At 42.1% G+C, this 25087-nt stretch overlaps 1 protein-coding gene across 2 annotated transcripts; it reads left to right on the top strand.

Annotated features, from left to right (window-relative positions):
• Nucleotides 1-493: 493 nt before the first annotated feature.
• On the top strand, nucleotides 494-24256 carry LOC144782426 (collagen alpha-1(VII) chain-like). Of its 2 annotated transcripts, XM_078661778.1 has the most exons (5): nucleotides 494-623; nucleotides 3869-3985; nucleotides 11071-11133; nucleotides 19596-19772; nucleotides 23232-24256. In XM_078661778.1, the coding sequence occupies exons 1-5, from the start codon at nucleotides 509-511 to the stop codon at nucleotides 23273-23275; spliced, it is 516 nt and encodes a 171-aa protein (XP_078517904.1). In that variant the 5' UTR covers nucleotides 494-508; the 3' UTR covers nucleotides 23276-24256. The 2 variants fall into 2 exon arrangements, with proteins under 2 accessions (XP_078517904.1, XP_078517905.1); XM_078661779.1 differs by lacking the exon at nucleotides 11071-11133.
• Nucleotides 24257-25087: the final 831 nt, after the last annotated feature.

Here is a 25087-nt window from a genome sequence, read left to right as displayed (position 1 = left end):
TCCCAACATTCCATGCAGGGTGCTATCAGAGTTTGTTAATAAATTAATAGGTTGTATTGTTGTATTGCATGTTATATTGTGAACTAGAAAAGTACATGATAGCATGATTCTCCTACCCCCTTTTTAGAGTGTTCTGATACCTGATTCCAGATTGGATAACATTCATCTTGGCAGCAGAATTCTTGGTTCACTGTCCTAAGGGGGAGCTCTGACTGCAGAGGAGATGCTTGGAACACCAGTCTGCTACCTCACATCTTCATGAGGTTCATTCTCCAATAGTCAGAGTCCCTTCCAGTTAGCTGACGTGCAGTGGTGGCACATACTGACACCCCTTGCTCAAGCCAGGATCAGTTTACAACATTGTATGATGACAGCTTGCAGGCTGTTCTTGTATGCTTGCTCTTGCAGGGGCATTAACTGTGCATGCATGATGTGGACAGGGCCTGCTACTTCTGCTTAATGTTTGGCTTCATCAGTCGTTCCTGTGTCCTTCGTTTGAATATATGTTATGTCCTTACACCTCCCAGGTTTTCTCCCCAACTATCCATCCTCCCCATCGTACCCGTCTGTTAAGTCACGTCTAGTCCCAGTTCTAAAGTTCTCTCACAATGAGGAAGAGGAGGGTGAGTCCTGTCTTTCAGGTTCTTTTGTTTACACTAAATAATGCCACAATTTGCAATAACATAACAGAACTATCTGAAAGGTGTTAAGTTTATCTGAAAGGTGTTAATGCTGCTTACTAAACTGTGTTATTCTCAGTAGTGACTTTTAATCTAGGACATTCCATATTATGTAAACATGTCTTATTCTGCTCATTGATAAAATACAATTATAAAATGAGAGCAAAGATAATCAGATGAGTGTGTGGACAGCTCTGTCACAAGGCTATGTTGTGGTTTGTGGCTGTGCCGCGCCTTCCATCCGCTCAATTTGGACCATCCAAGATGTTTTCCCTGACTGTTTAGTTTAGCCCAGGTTGAGTTCATATGTATTTGACCCTATCTCTAATAGTTGTACCATTGCTAAAGTTTTGTCCATCCCCTTTGTTCATCTGCACCACACCCTATTTGAATGGCCCCTGGCGTCTCAGTTATTGTGTTTTTTTAATCAACCATCACAAATGTTTTTCCATCCCCTGATGTGATTTGCCAGCCTGAGGTTGTTTGGATTGACCCTGACTGTAATTGAATGATACACCTTTGTTGTCATTTATCCAATACACTTTTAATGGTTCAACACCCCCTTAATATTCCATTAACATTTTTTGGTTAATCTATGTTTATATCTCTCCCCTGAAGTTATTTGATTCATCCTTAATTCTTTGGCCAGAGTCTGATGTACATCCCTTATGTTCTTTAGTTATTTGTTCTTTAACAAATCCTTCATCTGTTTAGTATCCCCATGACATTAGTGTACCTCTTTTTGATATAGATCAGCCATTTCTCTGAAGTCTTTTGCTTAATCCCAGGCCTGTGCCTGGTGTTGTTTCCCTTTTTACCACTGTTCTTTATCTCCATGTCGGTTGTTGCTTGTCCCATCCCCAATGAAGTTTGATCCACCACTTATTTTGTTTGAATTCATCCTTAAAGGTATTTCCCCACATCAATGATGTTGTTTTTTTCAAATCCCCAGGGTTCTTTAGCCCAGTCCTGGCTGTTAATTTGACCATTCCTAATGTTGTTGTGTTGTTTGTTGCCTCATTGTTTGTTGGCACATCAGTCTTAGAATGTTGCCACATCACTGATGTTGTTTGGCACCAGTCTCTAATGAGCATGTGTTGTTTGGCTTCATTCCTTATGTTGTTTGGTTCTTTCAATGATGTTCTTTGGCATGTCCATGTTATTTAATCTGGGTGTCATTGAGCTCCAAGCCTGAGGTTCTTCTGCTCGCCCTTGTGGTTGCTTCGCCCTTCTGGTGGTGTTTTAATCAAGTCCCAATTGCTGTATGGACATCCCTATATTGTTGTGCCTGATTCATAATGTTATGTGGTTTCTTTCTTAATGTTGCTAGACCCACCGGTGATGTAGGTTGATCTGCATCTGATGTTAGTTTACTTTTCTTATATGTTGTTTGCCTCCCGTCTAGAGTTGCTTCTTGGCCACAGATGGTGTTTAACACTCTCTTGATAGCTTTCAGTTTTATTCTTACTGCTCCTTTTGTTTAGTCTGAACCTGATGTGAATTGTCCACATTCCCTAATGTTCTTTAGTGCACCTGTTATGTTGTTACTCACACCCCTAGTGTTTTAGCGTGTTTCCAATACTGTTTCTGACATTGCTTAGCCCACTTCTATTGTTGTTTGGTCTGAACCTGGTAATATTTAGTTTCATTTGTGATGTTGGTTGTATTTCACCTCAGTGTCTGACCCAGCTATAATGTGACTTGACATACATTGGCTGGTGCAAGATGATGTTTAAGATAGTTTGATCTGTGACACATATTATTTGCTACACTTTGTGCTCTGTGCCCCACTGTGCCATTTAGCCCAATTTATTTTCATGCCTGGTCCCTACCTAATGTAGTTTTGGATGCAACATATGTTCTTTTGCACCATTTTGAATGGTGTTTAGCTTGCCCTTGGGGTTCAAACCATGTGTATGTTGTTTGGTCTGCCACTGGTATTGTTGTGTCTGCTCCCGATATCATGACCACTTCTGAGGTTGTATGCAGTGCCTCTGACAGTGTTTAGTTAGAACCTAAAGTTGCTTGTTTGGTCTCTGATGTGTACTTATTTCTAATGCTGTTTGGATACTACCTGATGTTTACCTAACCTATTCTTATGTCTCTCTACTGGTGTCATACGGCCACTTTCTTTAGGTTGTTTATCACACCCCTGATGTTGTTTGTACCCTCGCTAATGGCGTTTAGACCCTCCCTGACGTCTTTGGCTCAACCTTGGTGTTTTTGTGTTTAGTATTAATCAAAAATGCATTTGGAATAATGTGACCACAACATAATGACCAATACAGTGTTCTCATGCTGTCAAGTAAAAGCAATAGGATTTACCGAAAATGTAAACTAATATTCTGTGCTGTACACATCATTGGTCATTTAACTCCTTCGACGCTCATGACGAGGTCAGCTCGTCATGAGCCACAGTGCTCGTGTGCTCATGACGAGCTGAGCTCGTCATGACCGTTAGAACGCTCGCACGCTGGGCTAATTCCCCTGCTGTGCGAGCGTTCTAAGGAAACGGGTGTGGTCATGACGAGCTCAGCTCGTCATGAGCACACGACCACCGTGCTGCGTGATGAGCTCAGCTCGTCATGAGCACGGGGGCGCTGTGCATGCCCCCCCCCCCAGCACAGCAGGGGAATGTGCCCCCCACGGAAGGTGTTAAAGAGAGACTGCAGGACTACTCTCTTCATGTACAAGAAATCTGACCTTGAAAGTAAACTATCTCAGAAGCTTTACTTCTGCCTCAATACCTTGCTCCATCTTCGAGCTCTGTGGTTCGTACATGGCGCCTCTTCCATAGATGAGGTGACATCTTGCATTAGACAATGATGCTTGAGTCGCCTGCTTCTGAAGACAGTTGAATCACAGAGCTTCTTGTGCGCAGAGCTCAGAACTTACCCTCAGGCTTAATGCAAAGCAGCTGCTGGATGGTTGAGTGAGACCAATGTGCATTACACCGTGCCACAGAGATTTCCATCAAACAGTACTTGTAGTTATTAGAATGCGAATCAGCTGTAGGCCAGCCAGATTCAATCAGCTTCACTTACAGAATCTTCCTAATATCTTAGCACAAGTTGTAAAGTGGATTCTGCTCAGGGAGGCAGCAGTCATGATAATTCCACTTACAATCATTTTGGTATGCTTGATTTCTCTTTCTGATTGCCGGGCTAAGGACAGTCTCTCTTTTGCAGGGCGTGAGTTGCGAGTAGTCGTGAACACCAATGACCCAGAGTATGAACACGTCTACACAGTGGAAGACTACAACGAGGCCCCAGAAGAAGAGGGAACTGAAAGCACCCTGGGTGATGGTGAGTTGTCTTATAAGCCATAGGTCTTCCCAGTAGCTGCTGGGGCAAGACATGCTAATCATTGACAGAGGGCTTCGGTAGATGGCATTCACTTCTCTGAGATATCAGATGGGTTCAGTAAAATCAGTGATATTGCTCTAAAGGACCAACAGTTTATGTCCCCATGCCATGTGAACACCTTCAACCAGAGGATGTATTTTATGCTAGAGTGGCATGCATGCAAGGACTTGTAACCAGTGCTTAATTTGAGCCAGTGGTTTCCGGCGCACGGCACCGGCACTTAATTGTCAGCACCCGCTTCGGTGACAGTCCACCACATGATGGCGCTGTCTGCCATATTATGAGATAAGCACAACAACAGTGTTTAATAAGTCAATACACATTACAAATGAATAAGATCTGTTGTTCACCTTATTACAGCTGTGAGTGGCCTGGGGTAATTTGAATTGTCAGACTTGTAACAGTGTGATAGTACTTGTGTTGGTTCTGTCATCGACAGCACTATCAGGGGCAATGGATGTTGCAGGCTAGAGTGGCCTCCTGAGAAGGGCCATGGCACTTATATTTTTATAAATCAAGCTCTGTTTGTAAGCCCTAACTTAATTCTGAAAACATGAATGTACAAGTGTAAGAATTCGAAGAACTGTTCCCTAAAACGACATGTATACATAATGGTGGTGCACAGAAAATGAACTACTTAAGTAATATTGCATGATGTATCTTGCACAGTGCTTTGCTTTTTAGGCACAGTAAAAGCTTAAATAAAATGAGTGACTGACAGCTGCATGCGCACTGCATCAAACACAGTCAAGCAGCACATAAGCTTGTTCCTGAGCACCGCTGATGTACACCTTTTTTAATTGGTCACAAACAGTCGGGCCAAAAAGTAGTTTATTTGAGCTTTTTTGCCAATATCTGCTACACTGTGAAGTTAGTTGCCTCAAGCTGATGCGCCTGCTTATGCCATTATGCCTGCTTGTTACATAGAGGCCATTTGTTACATTGTGCTTGCTTGTTACATCATTATTGTTTGTTGCATCAAGCTGATCTTAGATTATGCTTGCATCATGCTAGCTGGTTACACCAAGGTTGCGTGCTACGTCATGCCTGTTTGTTACCATATGCCAACTTGTTCCATCTTATTTGCCTGGAACATATGCCTTTTTGACATGTCATGCACCTTTGCATTACTAAGGGCAAACGTGAATCAACTGGGTTATTGGTGTACTTCATCAAATGACCACTGTAAACAAAAGTTTTCCTTCAGAAAGATTCCCTCTATACCCTGGTGCACCATCGACCTTACAGCAACCAATCAGCACTGCAAAGGTTTGGAAAGGCAATGAAGAATCAACTATAATGCGGCCCAGTAACAAACTTATCTTGAAGAGCTTTGAACATATAAAAACCCGTGTAAGAAAACCTACATTGACTACTATGAGTCTGCTGAAAGATACAAACAATTTCTTAGTAAACATTTTAACTTAGAGAAAAACCTTTTCTCACCCAGTTCCACTGCCTTCTCTATTTCTCCCTAACACAAACTTTGTAACTCAATCTCTTTATATTTTGAGAATACCATTTTAAAGCTGTTTAGTTCCTTTATTCCCTTCAGTGCAGGAATCTATCCTCATGATAAGTTACCAGTGACCACAGCTATCCTTTCCGATACCTACTCTAGTCTGTCTCAGGTCTCGCTGATGAGTTTGGATTCATTACTGCCTCTCTGCCAGATCCATATCTCCAGAAGACACCTGACCTCCTTGGATTTTCAATCTGGCTCACAGCTCTATAACACTGCAACTTCTTCCCTTGTGTAATAATTCTTAGTTTTTTACTACTTTTCCTCAAGCCTGAAAGAGACACTGATCATTCCATTACTGAAGAAACCTTCTGCTGATCCTGCAGTTTTGGCTAACTATCGCCCCACTTCCTTTCTTTGTTTTCCATCTAAACATCTGAAAAAAGAGATAAATGCTCTGCTTTCGGCTTTTATTGAATCCAATTGCCTTCTAGACAACATGCTTGCTGGCGCCTGCTCTCTCCACAGTATTGAAACTGCCTTGCTTGCTGTCATTGATGACACATGGATGTTGCTTGACAAAGGAGGCAGTTCAGCGTTGATTCTTCTTCACGTCAAGTGCCACCTTTGGCATTGCGTCTAACACCACCCTCTGTCAATGGCTTCATGAGGGATGAAGCTCACAGCTGCTTCTCTAAAAGATCATCAATTGGTCATGTCAACCTACCATTCCTATTCCAGATCTCTGCTATGTGGGTGCCGTAAAACTCTTCACTGTGCTCTACCCGCTTCAATATATGTTACTCCACTAGCAGAGCTTACTCAGGGTTTTGACTTTTCCCTGGAGTCCTGTGCAGATGGTGCACATATGATGGTCTCTTTTGTAGACAGTGTGTCTGCCAACTTAACCAAGTTCCATGCCTGGTTGACCACTGTTGCCTAGTGAACAAAGTAAAATTATGTAAAACTGAACGTCAGTGAGGCTTAGCTGAAGCTCTTTATTTGCTACTACTTTTGATGTTCGTCCCCTTATTTCCCCCCAATTGAGCCGTGCACCAGTCCCCAAAGAATCTACAAACAATCTAGGAGAACACTTAGATGTCTCACTGTAGTTTAAAGAACAATTCAATGCTGCTAATTCTACATGCTTTTACTATCTGCCGATGCCCCAGATGTCACTCATTAACCATGATAACTTCCTCTGTCGGGGCCAACCAAGAGTGTCCTGCAACTTTTTCAACTCATCCAAAATTTGGCCTCAAGATTGTAACATAGGGCCTGATTTAGATCTCCAAGGATTAGGGTGGATAACCCGTCTGCCGAAATATAAATCCCTTAGGGCCCGATTCACAGAACTAACTTAAGACAAAATCCTAAATTTACTACTTTTGGTATTCACAGAAGTTAGGATTTTGTCTTAAGTTTGTCTTAAGACAGACTTAAGACAAAATCCTAACTTAAGTCTGTCTTAAGACAAACTTAAGACAAAATCCTAACTTCTGTGAATACCAAAAGTAGTAAGTTTAGGATTTAGTCTTCAATGAGATTTATATTTCGGCAGATGGGATATCCGTCACCGTTGAGACAGAGTAACCCATCCACTGAGATCTGAATCAGCCCCTTAGTCTTCCCACTCGTTACTCAGTAACATCTCATCTTAGAAACCTGCGCTGGCTGCCTACGGTGCAAGCCTACTGCTTAAAGCCCTCGGCATTGCTCACCGCACCTTTTTCCATGTTGGAATTGCCTTTATTCAGTCTAGGATCAAACTTTAGCCAGGAAACTCTTTGTTTGGTGGATGCTTTTCTGCTAAGTGTTTCTTGACATTTTCACTTGAGGTCTAGTAATTGATCCCGCTTCTGTCTGGTGCCTGAGCCCTGAAATTCTGTGCCTGTTTCTCTCTGTGCAGGATCCATCCATTTCAAATTCCATAAAGTTTGAGGCTTCGTTTTTCCAGTGACCCCCTTCCACCTTTCCAGCTTGCTAGCACCAGGATACCCACCGGTGTATGAGTTTGCACTCTTAAAAATCTTTATCTTAATCATCATGATCAAGAAGAGCTCAGAACACACTGTTTCTTGCTCTCAAAGGCAGGGACATTAAAACGGCACCAAGTGAAGATTCTGGTTTTTATCCCTAGGTACCCACCGTTCTCTAGCTACCCATGTTAATGCCACTGTAGAGGCTTTCTTTTTTCACTTAAGGTGCTCCTGAAAGCCTGCCTAACATGAGTGTGATACGGTTATCTACATTAAATTAGGGAAGGGGAAGCTCTTTATGATGGAACATCTAAATATCCTGTAAAACATGGTGGTGAAAACAAAGCTCATCGTCTAGCGCCTCTGGGCCTGGAGGAGATTACACAGAAGTTTTAGCTTGAGCCAATTACATTGTATGCCGGATGAGGGGACATAAGCTTTCTGCTACTTTGGCTCAGTCGTTCCTGAAATCTAAATGCGACACCGATTTTTAATGTTACTTCCGCTTCTAAAATCTTGTGGATTGTCGTTATCATGTAGAAAGACTGAGTGGCAGAGTCATTTTATCCCTTCTTTTGTCTGATCACTGACATTTAAAGGCCTGCGTAGAAAGTCTTACAGTAGTCAAGTTTTGTATTGGCCACTGTGTTCACCACTAGAGCTCTGTAACAGAGGCTGCATCTCAGGTTTTGATGTTGAAAACATCACCTTCCTTCACTGCATTATTAGTGTGGGAATTCTAAGGGTTGCAATGTTGGTAAACGTATATACTTTGTCTGAAGCAGTAGAGAAACCTGGGTAAATAACAGAGTTTTAAGAGAAGGTATGCAGTAAGAGGGGATGTTGAGGACTGAGCTGAAAAACGCCTCCCTTTTTGACTTTCTTGTTAACGTTCTTCTTTGCTCCCAATTCTCATGGGTGGTAAGACCTTTAAAAATATGGATGAACTAGTCTTGTTCTCCATAGACAATGTTGTAGTTCTGACTGTTATCTGCAAAGTTGTGTAAGGAGAAAAGAAAGCAAGTATAGGGGTGGGAGAAATATTTGGTCATCTTGCAAAATTAGTGGACTTCCAGAATTCCTTCTGCAGTTCAGAAAACAAGTTCCTTCAACAAACCCAGGCTTCTGATTGGCTGTCAAGAACACATCGCTAAATTCTGATTGGGTGAATGGCAGGCAGCTTGTAAGGTTAAATAAAACCTCAGGTTGTTTGAGCATTTCTTATTGGATGCCTTGCAACCAATGAGAAATAGTTTATGTCTTCAGAGTATGCTATTTGTATGCTATGCAGTCAATCAGTTTACCTGGAGAGTGCACTTCTTTCTGGACCAGGTTGATATCCAGGAGAGGTTGGATTGTCCCATTTGGATTGGTTTTGGCACCAGAATCCCTTGCTAGTCATTGTTCAGCTGACCATCCTCTCGGCAGTTTGGCCCCCACTTACTTGACCGTGGATGTGGATCTGTAAAATGGTAGCTCTATCTGTTGATCTGTATATGGGGATAGGAAATCTTGTCTCCATCCAGTCCCTAGTAATGATGTTGAACAGGTTATCAAACTTACAGAGGATTGCATTGAGTTGAATTGCAGTGGTGACGCACAATCAACCTGACCTTTTAACTTTTGGCACTGATGGCCAACTACAGCCTTCTGGTAACAGTATTGCAATAAACGTCATGAAAAGTGTTAGAGAGGTATAAAAAGTTGAGCATCTTTATGAAGTTAGTGTCGACATGGGCAAATATATTGTCCAAGATTGCTACAAAGACAGCTTCCATACCATGTGGGGGACAAACTTCTGTTTGCAAAGTTCTAGAAAGTTTTGCATCGTACTTTTACAAATGTAAAACATTATCTTATAGTGAACACCACGCCCATCCCATTCATTAGTAATGTCTCTTTGCTGATAAACCAAGTCAAGTCAAGTCAGAGGATCTTATATAGTGCACATATCACCGGTAGGTCTCATGGCGCTTGCAGAGATTCCAGAGACTAAGGGTCATATCTAATTCTGTTATTTCTTGGTCTAAAACAGCCACGTTTTCAATTCTTTGCAGAAACGCTGGATATCTGTAATAGATGACAGATGAAACAACAGCTTGTTCCAGAGATGAGGGGCAAGAAAAGAAAAGGATTGACCCCTGTTTCGTACGGTGCGGACTCGTAGTGGGACAAGAAGAGACTTTGAAGTGGACCTTAATGTTCTTGCAGGCTGACATCTTTTGAGTTTTTACACTTAGTAGCCAGGCCAGTGCCATAGATACTTCTATGTGTTAGGCACAGGATTTTAAAATGACCTCTTTTCCTGACTGGAAGCCAGTGGAGGAACCTTAGACTGGGGACTGAGGGGGACCTTGGAGGCAAATTTAGGATCAATCTGGCCGCAGTATTCTGCAAGATTTGCAATTTGGAAAAGAGGTCTTCATTTAAAGAAGCCAATAAAGCATTTCTGTAATCCATGTGGCTTACAATTAAGCCCTAAACCAATGGCTTCCTGGTTTCAATAGGTAGCCATTTAAAGATCTTCCGTAGCTTCCGTAAGATACCATAACAGGTACCCAGTACCCGATTAACATGGTTTTTCATGGAAAGCTTATTGTCAATCGTTATTCCAAGGTTGCAGACTGCTTGTTTTGGGGACGGGCATGGACCCAATGCCTGAGTCCACCAGCTGCTAGACCAATACTCTTCGGCCCTGCCGGACAGAATGATCTCGGTTTTACTGCCATTTAGCTGTAGTGTGTTATGGCCCATCCAGCTGTTAATGTGGGTCAAAAGTTTTTAAACTGGATCATTGTATCTGTAGGATCTGGTTCAAATGTGATCAACAGCTGGGTGTCGTCAGCATATGATACTGCCTCAAACCCATACGATCTGATTATCCTGGACAACGGTGTTACATAAAGATTTAAAAGCATGGGGCTCAGGATTGACCCCTGAGGAACTCCAATGCTTACCGGTCTGCACTGTGCACTTTAGAGATTCTTCCTCAGGGAGGCAACTGGAGCTCAGTAAGCTCAAAGTGTCCACTCTGAACGAAGATCCCGCCAATTAATCTGCAGGGTCACAACTGGCATTGTCTTTGGATGGTGTTCAGAACAAGGGCAGGAAATTGCCCTGCAACACTTAAATTGGAAGAACAGTCACACTGTACAATGTCTAGTTGCAGTGTGTATATATATATATATATATATATATATATATATATATATGTGAGTGTCTGCATGTGTGTCCATGTGTAGCATGATCTTGCAACGCCAGTAATGCCTCTCTTGTTCCAACTCTATCCCGCCTCAAGGATGTCTTTTGTTAAATGCATGTATTAACTGATTTCAGCTTATATTGCTTTAAAAGCGCTTTGCAACAAAAATAGCCGCAGGATAAGCATGATCCTCAAAAGGAGAAGAAATTCAAAATGGTATGGGACTGGTCTCATGGCATGCAGCCATTGCCCAAGGTTTGTGATTATCCCTCCATGGCCTCTTAGCATCCATTTAATTTTTCCATGTGGTGACTCAGCTTTAGGGATTTCTCCTGTTTCAAACAGTGACGTCATAATTGACTGCTTTGCTCCCTGTTTGTAGAGGTGATCATCCCAACCACGACTGCAGAGCATGAACGGGCTAGGAGAGAAACCCTAAAGGAAGGTAAGAAAGACTTGTCTGGTGGCTCTCATATCAGTATGAGTCAGACACCCATCCATAGAGAGCTCCATTTCCCTCCGCTTTAAATACAAATTCTTTAGTCAAGCTGAAGATCTGATTTAATTCCACTCTTTTCACTCCTTCTGGAGAAAAAAACCCAATACAAACATAAAAATTATCTGTAGCCAAATAGAGGATAGATGAAATACCCCATACAGTATGTATATTTACACCTGATATCAAGTAATGGCATCAGGACCTACAGGAGTAGAGTCCTAACTGGGAGATGTGGCTTTCTATTAGGCTATAGGGGTTGACAATCCACGCTACAAGTAACAATGAAACAACACATTGATGTTCCAAGGTTGCGTAACTGTTGGTGCCTCTGGAAAAAAGCTTGAGCAAAGTTTATCCAGGGGCTAGGATTAAAGAGAAAGTAGTAGCATAGACATTGAGAAACAACTAATCACTTTGTTACATCTTCAAAGACTTAAATATCCCACACAGCAATGTTTAGTATGACGGGTATGTCATACGCTGTTAATCTGGGCATCTGAAGACCAAAGAGATTTGAGGCTTTTTTGCGTTGGAACGCCCACCCTGCATACATTATATCTGACGCAGGTATCATATGATGCAGGTCTTTACAACTTTACATCTCCCTAGATGCGTCACGATGTAAATGGGCTGCATTTTTACGCTGCTGCTGCGTCACAAAAAGTGACGCAACAGCGTCGCAAAAATGGCGCAAGTGGCTTGTAAATCTGCCGCTGAAAGTGGGCACGCATCTAGCCACACTAACAGGCTCTATAGGACATATCCCTTCCCAGAAAATGCTTGAATCATCTGTACGAATGTCTTACTGAATATCGAGGCTACAAATATGAGTAATTTAGAAGAATATCATGGCCAAAATATCAAAATGTGGGTGCATATGGAGGAAGTATAGATTTCGTGTTCCTAACTCCACATTAATGTACCTTGAAAATATATATATATATTTTGAAGGCACATATCATTGGAGTTAGGTACATAAAATTGATACATATCTTTCGATATTTTGTCCTTGTTATTTGTATTCCTCGATATTCCAGTATCAGTATTCAGGGGATTACCATCAGTAGCAGCATCATATGAGCATGCTCACCTGACAAAGACGAGTTATTTGTAAGTGTCGCCTATGGTTGTGGCTTACCTCATGGATCTTTAAAAACAGAAATTAGGTTACACATTTTCCAAGAAGCTGGAGAACCAATGATATAGGGATATGTTTGACTCAGATTATGGTGCGCCAACACCGTATCAAGGCGCTTTTATCACTCTTAATTTAAACCTTTGAGATTCCAATATGTGTTTTGCAAACACTTCACCAGGGCAATACCTCACATAATACATTTATTACTCAATAATCCACAATCATATTAAAATCAAATTTGCAAAATATTCTGTAAAGTGCAAAAGAAATGGAAAGGTGTCAATTAAATGCATGATAAGGAAAAAGAAAAGACAAAAGATTTAATGTAATCCATTGATTAATAGTCCTGTAATCTCAGAGCAAACCCATATTTTAATAATTAACTTATACTGCAGGTGAAATCATTCGTACAAGTAACCCTTTCAAATATCATGAATCAAACTTAAAATCCTCATTATAACACTTTAGATAGAGCCAACCTATGTCGTTATTGTACATTATTGTACGTAACATTTATACACAAATTGTGTAATTGCGTTAAAAAACTGATTTTAAGTTTCATACATGATATTTGAAAAGATTGATTTGCTATGAAATCATTCGATTTTTTTCATCACCAGGTGATTATATATCACTGGTCTTTTCTTTCTCCATACCATGCTTTTAATTGATATATTTCCTTTTATTTTGAACTTTACAGTATGTTTTTACACATTTGATCACAATATGATTGTGGATCATTGAGTAATGAATGTATGATATGAGATATTGCCCTGGTAAAGCTTTTCGCAAAAAACATATTGGAATCTTGAAAGACGACTTTTTATACAAGTGCAACAATTTGGAAAATTGTTTTAAAAAGGTACTTTTGTAAACTGTTACTTATTGCATCGACTAAATGAACAGTGATAATAATGCATTGACACAGCGTGGTGCACCAAAATCTGGATACAATATTAAAGTCATAGGGTCCCTGGGCAAATGTCCACTTGTAATAGGAGGATCATACCAGTGCTGGGACGGTAACGAGTGACCCGCAGTAGAGAATAGATGGATTTACCCATGTCCAGATGGACCTTTTATTACCAGTGGCAGCGGATTGTGCACAGCTCTACTCTCAAGTTGTACTTTGTCTGGGTGCAAAAACAACAGTTGATGGACAGAATGCAGAACAATGTCATACATTCACCCCAGTACAGAGATCTGGGCCTAAATCAATCTTTTTTTTACACTCCACACCACCCCAGTTCAGAAATGGCCATATGCAAATCAGCCTTGACCCTGTGCCTCATGGGAACAGTCCAGCCCGAACTGCCAAGCCATGTCTTTCCTGGACCGGAATTAAGCATCCAAGGACCGGTTTCTGGCTATCAGCCGTCATCAGCCTGGATCATCAAGCCCAGTGCATGCCTTAGCTCTGAATGGTAGTGAAATGAGGTGGGATGCCACATACCTACCAGAAAGCAGAAACACAAGTAATAAAGCAAGTTAAAGACACGCCTGCCAATGAAGCGCTGCAGCGTAGACCTGGCTAAGAGTGACATGCAGTTTATTGACATGCATTAAGTGTTATCCATCAAGATTGTTCCTGCATTGTATTTTGATTATTTGCTACTTCTGTCCTTTCCTTGCCCTCTTTTGTATGTATGCGTGGATTTAGTGTGAGTCTGCTACTTTGTATGTGCAACTGGTCTCCAACACTAGGACCAGGGGAATGGGGCACATATCAGCTCAACTGATCTCCTTCCTCCCAGCAGAATGTCTTTAGGTGGGTGGTTGAAGGGTTGGAGGCTTCCAGCAAGACAGGAAACATCTGGGTTCTCAAAGGGTTAAACATTCTCCTCTACCGATGGGCTCCCAATGGTTTGTCTTCTTTAGCACATTTACTCATTCAAGATAGTCAAATCGTCTCTCCACTGGCCAAACTTTGTGGTTGATATACTTACCTAGTTTTCTGATGTACAAAAGCAGGTTTCTGGTCACCTAAAGAGCCGGTTTTAACTCTATCGATGCTGAGGACGGAACCGCTCCGTCTTCAGCTGCGGTGGCGCTGTGCTGATGACGGAGCGGTTCCGTCATGGCCCGCTCGCCGCGCCTGCGCTGGGCGTTTCATTGAGCGGGCAGGGCCATGACGGAACCGCTCCGTCATGAGCACAGCTCAACCGAGGCTGGTGACGGAGCGATTCCGTCACCAGCATGGGCGCGCCACGCGGCCGCCACACCCCCTTAGCACTGCGGCGGAATAGCCGCCGCAGCTAAGGTGTTAAGAGTAACACTGTAGAATGCAAGGTGATTGTCCTCTATTCCTCTGTTGTATGCAAAACAAGTTTGTCCGGTAATGAGGGACTGATTTTCATCACTGAAACAGGTGGAATTTTAACAGTCAGACACCTTTTGGCCAAACTAGTTCCAAAAGTTTATTCAGTGCTAAAGAGCTAAGAGTGGCAGTCTCCTGCCACACATAGGAGCATATTTGCACAGAAACGACGCAGCTCGGCGTTGGAACCAATTTAGCAGTGCCGCCCTGCATCATTTAAGAACTACAGGGATGCAGCAAATTCACAAGAATATGGAGTACCCCTATGTTTTCCCTTCTGCCAGTGCTAAAAAAGCTGCCTAGCACCAGCGCCAACACCCTTCTTACATGGTGCAAGGGTGCCTGCGTTTCAGGGATGATTGCTTATGTGTAGAAAGCGGACCGTCCTGCACATAAACCACAATTAAAGGCAATTTGCGCCTCCTTCGTGTGCTGCAGAATTCTGCACACATAGAACGACTCCAAAACAAGGAGAAACAAAAGTATCACTCCACGTTGCACCACTCTAACGCCTGCTTTTCAATGGTGATAATTGTTGGCGTTGCCTCAGATTTACAGATCCTTGTAAATCTGGGGCAGAGTTAAAAAAGCAATGGGTGTTGTGGTGGAACATCCACAGCAACACCCATTGCATGCCCCTTTGATGCAAGCCATAAGCCACCCAAAGTGACCCTAAGCCACCTCCGCATTACCAAAATATGGAGCAGGGCATTGCGCCACCAGAGCGTCAACAAGAGTGACACTCCGGTGGTGTAATGCCCTTGTAAATAGGTCCTACAGTCCCGCCTTTAACCTGCACTGCAAGGTCTTCTGAAGTCAGTGTTTCTGGGAGACCCCTGGAGGCGTGCCAAGAGGATCTAGCAAGATATACCTTGGAGTTTATCCACTTGACCTTGTGTCTTTCATCAACCAAGGAACATCACCTGCACCTTCAAAAACTATAATAGGAGCTTCAAGACTTGAACTAGATTAGGTCTTGCCTACATACAGCTGTATGGTTATCAATACCCATACGCATACATATCTGTGGGAATTCATCTTTTCTGCATGGTCACCCATATTTTATTTTTATTTTTGCTAGATCCTATATTTTTGCAGGCATTAGAACTTGATAAACTTTAACCCTGCTTACCAGTGCCAGTATTCGAGTGTGCAAGAAATTAAAATAACATAACAGTGGCCTGTGCTCTTCATTTAAATGTGACCTTGCAGTGACTGAAACACCCAAAAGTTATTTTTCACTGTGGTAAGCCTAACGTCCTAGTAGAAAACCAGAGTACAGATTAAAATTCCCAATACTGTGTCTCGGTAATGGGACTATTGTTTTTAATAGTTAGTAAAAAATCTAATTCAGTGGTGAAGTTGGATTTTTAATAAATATTGAGGAAAAGTAACTTTTAAATAGAATGTTTGTTGCCTTATCCCTGCCCGGCATTCCTGGAAGCGAAATTTGCCTTGCTCTCCCACTTCTGCTAGCTCATAATTAGCACTTGAATAGGCGTGAAAAAGGTGGGAAATGTTTCCCAGGAAAAAACGATAGGCTGACCTGAATGGTCAGAGATGATTCCTTTGAACCTGACTGAATATGAACCGGTGCATCCTTTTTGACATTACTGTGTCACATCCTGCTTGAATGTCAAATCCTGCTTGATAGGTCTTCTAGGTTTGTATATAAAACTAGGGGCACACTTGAAATGACGGGAAACAGGATGCCAAAACAATCCTTGCACATCCACTGTCTGGTTGCTGAAAACACGTTTGTTCTAACAGACTTCTGTCTCTGGCTTTATTTTGTGTATTGTGACTTCCCCAAACTGGATTTTAGTGTTAGATGTGGGAGAACACTAGGATTACAATGTTTGACGCCCCCTCACGCACACACCCTTTGCCCCCAGAGCCCAAGTTAAGTGTGCTGAAGACATTTGGCTTCTTTTAAATGCCCAAAGTAGGCAGGGTTGGTTCCGGGAACTTTTACCCTAATAGGTAGGGCATGCCTGGGAGTCATTCCCACCCATTAGCTCATGACAGCCATAAATGTGGCATCTTCAGGCATCAACTTCAGAGCCCTCATGGACCTGAGAAAAAAGAGAAGAGGACCGGACCTGGTGTCTGTGAGCTGAGAAGAACCCTTAAGGACTGGACCTGGTCTGTCTTGTACTGGGGCATAGAAGCGGAGTCCATGGATCAGTTAGATGGCCTCTGGTTCAAGCTACATGTAAATGTACAGGAATTTATATAGCGCAAATCACCGAGCAGTTTCTAAGCGCTTGCTTAGGCAACCAGTCCTGGTATTCCCCAGTGAGATAATCCGCAAGGTGAAAGCCAGGCATCCCGCCGCCAGGGGCCGTTGTGGAGATTACGCAAGCTATTGCCCAGTGTCGCAGAGTGTGAACCCGTGAATCGAGGAGGCACCGGAGCGAGAATTGTCGAGTCCATGGACATTTTAAGACTCAAGACCCCGCCGTGCCGGGAATTGAACCCTGGTCCCAGGCTGACCTCTGCTTCCAGGTCTGCCTCCTCTAACCAGTGAGCCACATTTCTCCAAGCTACAGGGATATAACAAGCCACAAGAGCCCTTTCCTGTAACTGCCCAGCTGATCAGTTGCAACTCGACCAGCTTACTGTTGGCCCTCTGACTCTATAAGTGCCAACCTAGAGGTCTTGGAGAGGTCTTTAGTAGTGTACTCCTGAGGCGGATTGGGACTTAAAGTACTAAAGTAAGAAGGTAAAATCGTTTGACCAGGATGAATTTGGTTGGTGTATTCAACCCACGGTCCATCGCTGCTAGTGTTAAATTGCACGTAGAATCCGGTCTACTGCAACTATGGACTATAATTGGCACTTTATGCTGCTTGAAGCTAATCTGGCTTAACATTTTAAAGATAATATCTCTTGTGCCCCATATGGAATTTATGTCATTTTTATGTTTTTTTGTTTTTTTAATTTTTCGCTATTTTTCCTATTCAGCTTGGAATTTTTATTATGTTGCATTTCAACTTTACTACTGTTTTGATGATGCATAAATACCTTACACATTACCATAGGTTAAGGCTGTCTACTCTGTGCCGTAGGTGACATGGGATTGAGCTTGGGTTTATTTAGTGGCTAGGAGTGTTCACCCTGACCAGGGTTTTAATTTTCCTGGAGATGGATTTTCACCCCCCCCCCCCCCAAATCGTAATACAATTTCTGATAATAACTAAATATAAACAGTAGCGAAGAGGGGGCCTTTGGTCAGCCCCCTTCAACTATTAGCCATTGTGTTTTTTATTATAAGTTACAATGGCTGGCTGCATGGGCTGTTTTTATGTATTTTTCCATTGACAATTCTTATTGAATTGCTTCACAAGCATTGCTGCACATGCACAGAAGGCATCTTGAAATGGAATTTCAAGCAGGCAGAAGAAACTCCAATACAAGAAGATTGTCGTGCATGCGCGCATGCACAGCGGCACTTCTGGGGGCAAAAAAGAAAATTGCCAGAGCCAATAGGTCTGTGTCCGTTAGCAGAGGTGAAACCCATGGGTTTTGCCAGTGCTTGTTTCAGAGTGTGTGGATTACTCCTTGATTGAGAATCAATGGCGTACCAAGGTCAGGTGGTACCCGGTGCTGAACATTTCTTGTCACCAATCCCCCCCCCCCCCCAATGAATATTGAATTTCCCCTGCTTTGTCACTCACTCCACAGATGAAATGGAGGTGGCAGGACAGGAGTACATTGAGTACCAAAATATGTAGAGGGAAGGGAACAAGGGATGGAGAGTGTGGAAAAGATGGAGAGTAGGACAAAAAAGGTAAAGACAGCTGGGTGTGGAGCGGTGGATGGAGCATGAAATGAGCCAACAGGCAGGTTCAGATGGGGCAGGCAGGGCAGAGGATACAGGCAATGGAAACACTTAGAAGGAATGCCATCTGTCTGCAGAGAGTGAAGCAAGAGCTAATACAGGAGTGGAGGAGAGCAGGTGAGACTAAAGGGGTACTCTGACGGGTTGACCGTCGTGCTTCTCCAGCGGTGAAGGCGCTGCCTCCACCCAAGCTGCGACCAACACTCCACAATCTGAAAATGTCTACAGGCTGGCAACACCTTTACCTGAAAAAGCTGCCATGGTGAGAGCCACTTTGGAGGAAATAAATAGTGGCAGGGGGGGGGGGGGGATGCCATGCTGGCTCTGTTGCAATCTCCATAAACCCACCATCAAAGTAGGGGTCTGTCTTCTGAAAAGTAAAACTAAAGCCTTCCATGCAATGGGATTTATTCTCTGTGCATATGAGGGATTTTATTGACTATTCCTTCCTCTAGCACAATGGTTACGTGGCAGACCAGGATAGCAAAAAACATGGGGGCTGACATCAGAGAAGCTACCTTCAGTAAAAATCATTTTCACTAGCCAGCAGCTGCAGACAGCCTGTAGGGCCACCAGATTTCTTCAGAAGGCAAGCCTCCTAATAATGCAAACGGAAAAAATGGCGAACAATGGTACCAAATCAAAGGATTAAAGATTACAAAAGACTCTGATTTCAGCAAATGTCAAATTGTTTTATTTTTTTTCAGTCTTCCCTTTTAAAACAAAGAGTAAATGTAGGTTTTCATATATTTTTCATTCTAATGATTTTATGTAATATTCTCTTTGCAAATTTTGTAAAGGTTTTAATTAACCACATACAATAAAATATTTACTTACTTATTTTCACTAGAGAGGCTGTAAATGAGGTGGGGTATATGAGTTGGGGGATAGGAATGTTAACAATTTTTGGGAGGTGTCTCATTATGGCCCGCCTCCAGATGAGGCCAATCAGCAGTCATCATGCAGCATTGTTAATAACACCACAGTATTCTGCTATATTGCGCTTGCTGTTGTGTTATGTGTCTAACTATTGGGATCAGCATTGTAGATTTATATCCCCTAAATAGTAGCGCTCTCTGTGATTCCATCTTTGCCCTTCTACCCAACAGAACGCTGCTACCTGCCCATGGATGAGGGCACCTGCTCCAGGTACACGCTAAGATGGTACTACAACCACAAAGTTGGTGAATGCAGACCCTTCATTTATAGTGGCTGCCATGGGAACCTCAACAAGTTCGAGAACCAGGAGGATTGCGAACATTGGTGCATACACAAGACAGCGGCAGGTAAGCGTGTGCTATAGTAGGAAGTCAACCTATATTCAAGCAGGCATATGGGATGATGATGCAGGCCCTGAGAATATCGGACATGTTAATCTGTGCATGGAAGAGAATGACCAAGCTACATTGGTAGCTGCACATTTGAGGTGCAAATTGGAACTTATAATGTACTTTGCACATTACCCCAATTTTAGGTAGAAGGGAATAAACTGACGAGAACTGTCCTTTGACCCAAAGTAGATTTTCAGAAAGGCAGGGATGAGAATGTGTTGCTTTGAAATAATGGGGGCTTTTTCGAGCAAGCAGAGTTTGTAGTTCATTGTGGATTTAGTTGGCATTTGACCTCTTGCAAGATGGTTCTGTCATAATATTGAGCTCAAACATATTGAGGACATTAATCTTCCAGGTGCACAGATGTGAAGGAATATGAACAACAAGTGGTCCTAACGTTCCTCCTTGGAAAGACCAAAGAAGTTATGACTCTCTCAATTTAATTAGCTGAGTCTGAAGTTTTTTCTCAATTGATAGTTGCATAAAACAGAACTGCATATCCTACAGCACGCACAAGAGAGACAAAAACAACAGCTGTATTCAGAGGAAGTCTTTTTTTCTATTTTATTTTCTTGATATACAAATAGCAAAATCATTGCAACATAGGCAGTGTATCAATGAACGGTTGCTCTAGGAAAGGGTGCAGGGAAAGAAATACTCGTGTGAACTGAGTGAGAGAAGGAGAGTGCAAAGGAAAATGATTGAAAAACACAATTTACAGTAGACATTGGCAGGGATTACGCTAGGAACAGTACAGCAGTGTGGGTGGGCCTGTCCACAAGTCTATTCTTGTTATTTATTCTTTAGTGTCCATTAAAAATGATGAGGCAGACGGATTCAAAATGCATCATCCAATTACAGGGGGAGGGGAGATTTCACCGGAGTACAGGCCCTGGATTGGGGGGTGTCGACGTTTCGACCCGACTTACTGCAACTTAATCCATGTATGTGGTGGGCCTTTAATGCAATACTGGTGTACTCTAGAACTATTCATAGTGAACCCCCACAAAATATCGCACTCTCGCATTCTCAGTAGCAGTGGGTGAAAGTCAAGTCAGCTCACTTAATTTGAGCCCATATTGCTGAGAATCCCCCCCCAAAAAAACAGTAGAGGCCCCTAAATGGTATCTCGCTGGTCAATTGAAAGGCGAATGCGATTATCCGTCGTCGATGGCAACCAAAGTAGACTTCCAAGGGCCACCAAACATAACAGGTCAATATCTCGAAACTGACCAGATGGCATGAGCTCCCATAAGACCTGGGGCACCCACTGAACCCATCAACTCACCATCTGAGACTGGTCAACTGGAATTTACTCATGGCAGTAAAGTTTCCTTCTTTGCTCAGGTCACAGCATCTTGGTGTTCTTCATGCTCAAAGGCCTGGTCTTTGACTTGCCTTGATAAGGGGAACAGTACCAATCACAGCCCTGACACTGGAAATGTATTTGTGGGTTGGCAAACAGACTCTCCATCACAGCCCAGACAAAGTACAAAAGGTACTGGGAAACAGCAGAAATGAGTCTCCTTTAGCTGCACTTGACAGGAAGCCAGGGCCAATCAGACTTGAAGCTACCTTTAACTTTTAACCATTTAAATCCCAAAAGGCTGGGCCTCCCTTCTATTTCCTCTGAATTGTAGGGCATTTATAACACAGGCGAATGGACCTTGCATCAAGTGGTCATTGGAATGTGGGTTCAACTCTGACTTCCTCAACTGAGCCCCTCAGGCGACCTCTAGCACTAGCTAGGAAGGAGTCCGGGTGCTGTTCCAGGAGAGGGCAGAAGTGAATTTCTAGAGTAGAGCTGTTGGGACAGGAGCATCAAGCTTGTAACCTCCACAACAAGCATTTGCAATGCAATAGGTATATCATTTATGAGCGTTTGAGCTATTGGCATTGTAAATGACAATGCCTTTTATTTATGTGCTGATTTTAAAACTGATAAATAAAAGGCATTGTCATTTACAATTCCAATAGCTTCAACTCTGGAGACTGCGAGACCTATAGCATTGCAAATGCGTGCTTAAATTTTTTTTAAAGTGTTAGGATAGAGCATGTATCACCTGCAACAGCAGGCAGGACAATGCTATTCGAGAAAATAGTGCTCAGAGGCTGTAATTAAAGCCTACCGAGCAACAACACACGTAGCAGGTGATGTCGCCATGGGAGGTTACAAAATGAGACAAGGTGGTACCAAGGAGGGACTAATAAGCCTTTTGACCAATGAACAGCCACAGTTTACAGTGGACAATGATACAAGCCAATGAAAAATGTGGGTGGAGAGTAGGCGGAGCTTCAAGTCCCTACCTCAATATAGCATGCCTCACAGAGCAGCGCATGCGCTCCCCGGCTCGGCCTTAAAAGGACAAAAGACAACTTGGGGAGCAGTACAATTTAGTGCAGCCATTCGTCATGTCCTCTACAGGACGGTATTCACATGGCACATAGTCTGCCAGGGATGTAATGGGCCACACATGCACACAAGCTCTACATACCAAGGGAGATAAGTTATCACCCCAAATATGAAAGACTAGAAGGATTTTATAGGGAATACAAGAGGGCTTCTCCACTAGAAGGAAACAAGTAAAAAGGCTGTGCTCCTGAACGAGAATCAGTTGCCGGTCACAGGCCAGTCTTGGTAAATCTGGTGTGAGAGGTAGTAGTAACCCACAATTATGGGTGGAATAGTGTTTGCGTGCACTCCTAGCCAGCACACCCATGTGCAAATCCTGGCATCTGTGGACTCAGATTGTTCACCGGTGAAAAAACTCAGGAGTGCACAACGAAAGCCGGCCAGGAGGATAGCGCAGCTTATTCACTTCTGAGGACTGTTCTACCTTCATTCCCTTGACCAGATGACTTTGTCCCAAGGCACTCAACCCTTTATTGAAATATAACTGTAATATTTTGTTACAAGTGGTTTTCTTGTTCTGCTTCATGTGAAATTTTCTTATCTTTGTCTAGGAAATTCTTGTGGTTACAAACATTTGACCATTCATGTGGCATCATTATTAAAACTGCATGCACTGTATAATGCAGCATACGTTTGCGCAAATTTATTGTATGATCCCTCCTCTTCTAGTTCTCGCTGATGAATTTAAGAATTGGCTCTTGGGTTAACAACTATCTGGCTTTACCATCGCACTGAGATAATATCATCTGCCTATACTATATGTGCCCTACAAATGCTCTTAGCAGATATTTTAACTCAGCACTCTAGTGAGAGTTACAACAGAAATGTCTCCCTCTAGTTGGAAATGTATTTCTTGAAGACATAATGTCACTAGAGGTTCATCAATGAACCTCATGTCTACTCTGTGCGTAAAAAACGCTTTACCTACAATCTATACACTGCATTGTGTAATGTGCTTCATAGTAACTTAAATATTCTCTATATTCTTTTTATCAAAACAGACTCGCCACATGCAACTGGGAATGAGGAAGTCAAGAAAGAATGAGAATTATATAATTGTTAGTATTTTTGAACAATTCGTCCTGGTTTTCCAGGGCAACGGCAGGAAAGAAGACTTTAAGCTTCCATCTTGGGTCACAAGGTCCTTGGAATCCAAATGTTGACACTTTCAGCAGATGCCATCAAGAGGCCCAAGGGCAAGAAGAAGTCTGTTCATGTCATATTTCTACATCTGGGAAAATAACCTTGTGTTAACTGTAATGTTATGTTATGCTCTCTGTAACGACTGGTGCATGAATATTTGCGGTAGCAAAGAAATGGTGCTATTTTTGTACGTTGTCAGTTCTTATTTTTGTAACTTAAGGTGAAATGTGTATCAAAAAAAAGAAAATATGGTCTGGTCACTTTCAAATTAGGGATTTTTTATTTTTTTATTTATTAATGCTCACAATTAAAAAGTTGACCAAAAACAGTCAACGGGCAAACTCGTAACAGGTTTCTAAGTTAGCACATTTATGCTTTGCCCCTTCAAGAGATGAAAGAGCCACATGTGTTGTCTTCAAAGAACATGAACAGGTCACTGCCCTAGTGTAAACAGTAAAATGTTCTTGAAATGTCTAGGTTTTAAGATTATTCTGAAGTTACAGGCTGCTGGTCTTGAATTTCTTTTATCTCATGCAGCTGAAAATAATTTGTGAAATATTTTAATTGGTCAAGCAAATTTAAAGAACCTATACTTTCATGCCTTTTAATCTTCAAGGGACCCTTTTGTTAGGCTCAATGAGTTAGGAACTAGACAGTTTATTGTGGTTCTTTTAGCTTTTGTAGTGGAAAGTTTTGACAAGGTTGGTAGGTCATTAGCACTACTGCTGCAAAATAAATATTTCTTTTAGATTTGGGGGTTAAGATATCAGCGTATGAGATTGGGTCACAGTGTCTGTTCCTCATTTTCACTACCTAACAATTGACAATATTAAAAAAAACACGTTTATTTCAATAATGCCACATAAATATTATATTAAGATCACCTGTGCAATTTTCATTTATTAATAAATCCATCCAGTAGTTAAAGGAAGAGTAATAAAATGAGTATGAATGAAAGAGTGGAAGGCGAACTCACATTTGTGCCTTATATGGTGAACTCGGTCACTTTATCAGACTTTGTGCCTTCTGTAGCATAACTGTTTATAGAGTGCTATGCAGCAGAATACTTCCCAGGCAGAGAGCTATATATGTTTGGGGGTGTTATTTGAAATATCCCATTTGTGTCATATATCATTGTGATATTTCAGACAAAACAGGATAAAGTTATTTGTCTATCTACATGATGCAAAGGCATGTGTGTTCTTCTGTCTCAGAGCTGCACATTTCAACGGTTCAGAATTCACCTTATAGTCGTTCTAAGAATTTCTAACAAGCATTTGCGATGCCATAGGTCTCGCATTTACGCGAATTAATGCTATTGACATTGTAAATGATAATGCCTTATATTTTCGTTTTTAAAACATAAATAAAAGGCATATGCATTTACAATGCAAATAATTTAAAGTAGGGTGAATGCGAGACCTATTGCATTGCAAATGCTTGTTAAATTAGCTATTTAAGGAATCACGATGCTTCATGGACTCAATGGTTCTTTCGTTTTATAGAAGTGAAAACATATACCTATCAGCGAACATCACGCTCCCTATCCCTCCTCGTTTTTTTGGCTAAATGCTTGAAGTTATGCAAACAGGATGGTTCAGTGAGCCGAACATTTGTCACGAATAAAAAGTCTTGCGTCCATGTGTTCAAAATCCAGCACAGCAAATTCAGCCTTCCACCCTTCACATGTTGGTAAATGGAGTACCGTTAATTA

Source organism: Lissotriton helveticus, chromosome 9 (genome assembly GCF_964261635.1).
Source record: "Lissotriton helveticus chromosome 9, aLisHel1.1, whole genome shotgun sequence".
Taxonomy (NCBI): Eukaryota; Metazoa; Chordata; class Amphibia; order Caudata; family Salamandridae; genus Lissotriton; species Lissotriton helveticus.
This window is presented reverse-complemented; position numbering and strand designations above follow the sequence as displayed.

What these genes read in the sequence shown, in the direction of transcription:
- LOC144782426 (XM_078661778.1), top strand. Translation starts at nt 509, where the DNA reads ATGTCCTTACACCTCCCAGGTTTTCTCCCCAACTATCCATCCTCCCCA. An exon ending in TCACAATGAGGAAGAGGAGG is followed by an intron (nt 624 to 3,868) that starts GTGAGTCCTGTC and finishes TCTCTTTTGCAG; the next exon opens with GGCGTGAGTTGCGAGTAGTC. An exon ending in TGAAAGCACCCTGGGTGATG is followed by an intron (nt 3,986 to 11,070) that starts GTGAGTTGTCTT and finishes CCCTGTTTGTAG; the next exon opens with AGGTGATCATCCCAACCACG.